Raw genomic sequence first — 2204 nt, forward strand, 5'->3', positions numbered from 1 at the left:
ATTATTATTGTTGTGAAGCTTATTCGGAAGAGGAGGAGGAGGAGGGGGGGTTGCGCTTCTCGTCCTGACTTTCCTTGTTGTTTGCTGTTGCGTTTTTCACACCCCAGAGACACCATGATTCCTGGTAACCGAATGCTGATGGTCATCCTACTATGCCAAGTCCTGCTAGGAGGTACTAACCATGCTAGCCTGATACCCGAGCCCGGCAGGAAGAAAGTCGCAGAGCTTCAGGGACAAGCCGGATCCGGACGCCGCTCTGCCCAAAGCCATGAACTCTTGCGGGGTTTCGAAACAACTATGCTGCAGATGTTTGGGACAAGCCGGATCCGGACGCCGCTCTGCCCAAAGCCATGAACTCTTGCGGGGTTTCGAAACAACTCTGCTGCAGATGTTTGGGCTGCGACGGCGGCCTCAGCCCAGCAAGTCAGCCGTCATTCCTGGTTACATGCTGGATCTCTATCGGCTCCAGTCCGGGGAAGAGGAGGAAAGCCTCCAGGAGATTAGCCTGCAGTACCCTGAGCGGTCGACCAGCCGGGCAAACACCGTGAGGAGTTTCCACCATGAAGGTCAGTGATGGGAGGAGGTAGATTCCCAGCCCCGGTCGCGATCGGGATTTCCTTGCGTTCGGAAGCTTCACGAGTGCATTTAGAAGCAGGACGTCCCTGGCCCTAAATTTATGGGAGGAAAACCTTCCCCCCAAGCCTGCTGCGTGTGGGTGACAGGCGTGCTGCTCCGTATTTTTGCCAGCATCCTGCGCTTAAGCCAAGCTCGACCATGTTTTGAGGTGCTTTTGCTTCTGTTGACAACAGCAAGTTTCCTTCAGTGCCTCCACCTCGGGGTCACTCCCTGGGCTCCGTGGATTTAATGGCCCTGGATCGGATGCGGGAGTAAAGCGAGGGCGGGATCTCGCCCCTGGTGTGTTTCTTTTGAACTATCAAAGCGATTGCTGCCTGGTTTTGCTCCTAAGAAAAAAAAAATTCCCCCCAAACCCCTACTCGAATTTAATACTTACAGCTGTGTGTTTATAAGGTTTATTCAATAGGCCCTTGTAATCTGATCCAAATGTTTCCTAGCGGATGTTTCTTTTCCAAAGTAAATCTGAATTATTAATCCAGCCGCATCATTACTGCGTCGGAATTTGCTTCTCTTTCTCCCCCTGCTCCTGTGCCCCTAACAAGGCACCTCTGTGCTCCCTGGTGCCGCACCTTGCTGGGGAGAGGAGTTTCGGGCAGGCTGGGCGGGGGGAAAGCGAGAGGGGGAAAAGCCTCCCTGAGAGGGAAAGCGAGACGGAAGGGATGACCCGGGCTGGGCACAGGCATACGGAGGGCGAGTGAGTGGTGCCGGGGCAGGAGCCGCTCCGGGTCCGGCCGGGAGGGATGTGTGGGCGAGCAGCGTGGTGCTGGTGGCTGCCAGGCAGGTGAAGCGTGGGTGCGTGCTGTGGCTGCGCAGGGCACTGTGGCTGGGTGCCCCGAGGCTGACGTGCTCTTGTTTGCTCTTTGTACCACTTCCCCTCCCTGCCCTGCTTCCCTCCAGAGCACCTGGAGAGCGTCCCGGGTCCCAGCGAGGCGCCCCGCATCCGCTTCGTCTTCAACCTCAGCAGCGTGCCCGAAAACGAGGTGATCTCCTCGGCGGAGCTGCGGCTGTACCGGGAGCAGGTGGAAGAGCCGAGCGCAGCGTGGGAGAGGGGCTTCCACCGGATAAACATTTACGAAGTGATGAAGCCGCTGTCGGAGCGCGCTCAGGCCATTACGCGCCTGTTGGACACGCGTCTGGTGCACCACAACGTGACGCGCTGGGAGACCTTTGATGTGAGCCCGGCTGTGATCCGGTGGACCAAGGACAAGCAACCGAACCACGGGCTGGTGATCGAGGTGACCCACCTCCACCACGCACAGACTCATCAGGGCAAACACGTCAGGATTAGCCGATCTTTACCTCAAGGGCGCGGGGACTGGGCTCAGCTCAGGCCGCTCCTGGTCACTTTTGGGCACGATGGGCGAGGCCATGCGCTGACCCGCAGAGCCCGCCGGAGCCCCAAGCACCAGCGTTCCCGCAAGAACAAAAAAAACTGCCGCCGCCATGCCCTCTATGTGGATTTCAGCGACGTGGGCTGGAATGACTGGATTGTGGCTCCCCCGGGGTACCAGGCGTTTTACTGCCACGGGGACTGCCCCTTCCCTCTGGCCGCCCACCTCAACTCTACC

General features: G+C 58.3%; 1 protein-coding gene across 1 annotated transcript in view; it reads left to right on the forward strand.

Moving 5' to 3' along the window:
* The first annotated feature begins 114 nt into the window (after window positions 1–114).
* The window catches only part of BMP4 (bone morphogenetic protein 4), a 2560-nt gene continuing 470 nt past the window's right edge, over window positions 115–2204 (forward strand). The window contains exons 1-3 of the mRNA XM_010134031.1: window positions 115–224; window positions 307–566; window positions 1534–2204. Of these exons, the coding sequence (XP_010132333.1) occupies window positions 115–224; window positions 307–566; window positions 1534–2204 (1041 nt within the window). The remainder of the gene's footprint in view (window positions 225–306; window positions 567–1533) is intronic.

This window comes from Buceros rhinoceros, unplaced genomic scaffold, assembly GCF_000710305.1.
Source record: "Buceros rhinoceros silvestris isolate BGI_N320 unplaced genomic scaffold, ASM71030v1 scaffold3364, whole genome shotgun sequence".
NCBI lineage: Eukaryota > Metazoa > Chordata > Aves > Bucerotiformes > Bucerotidae > Buceros > Buceros rhinoceros.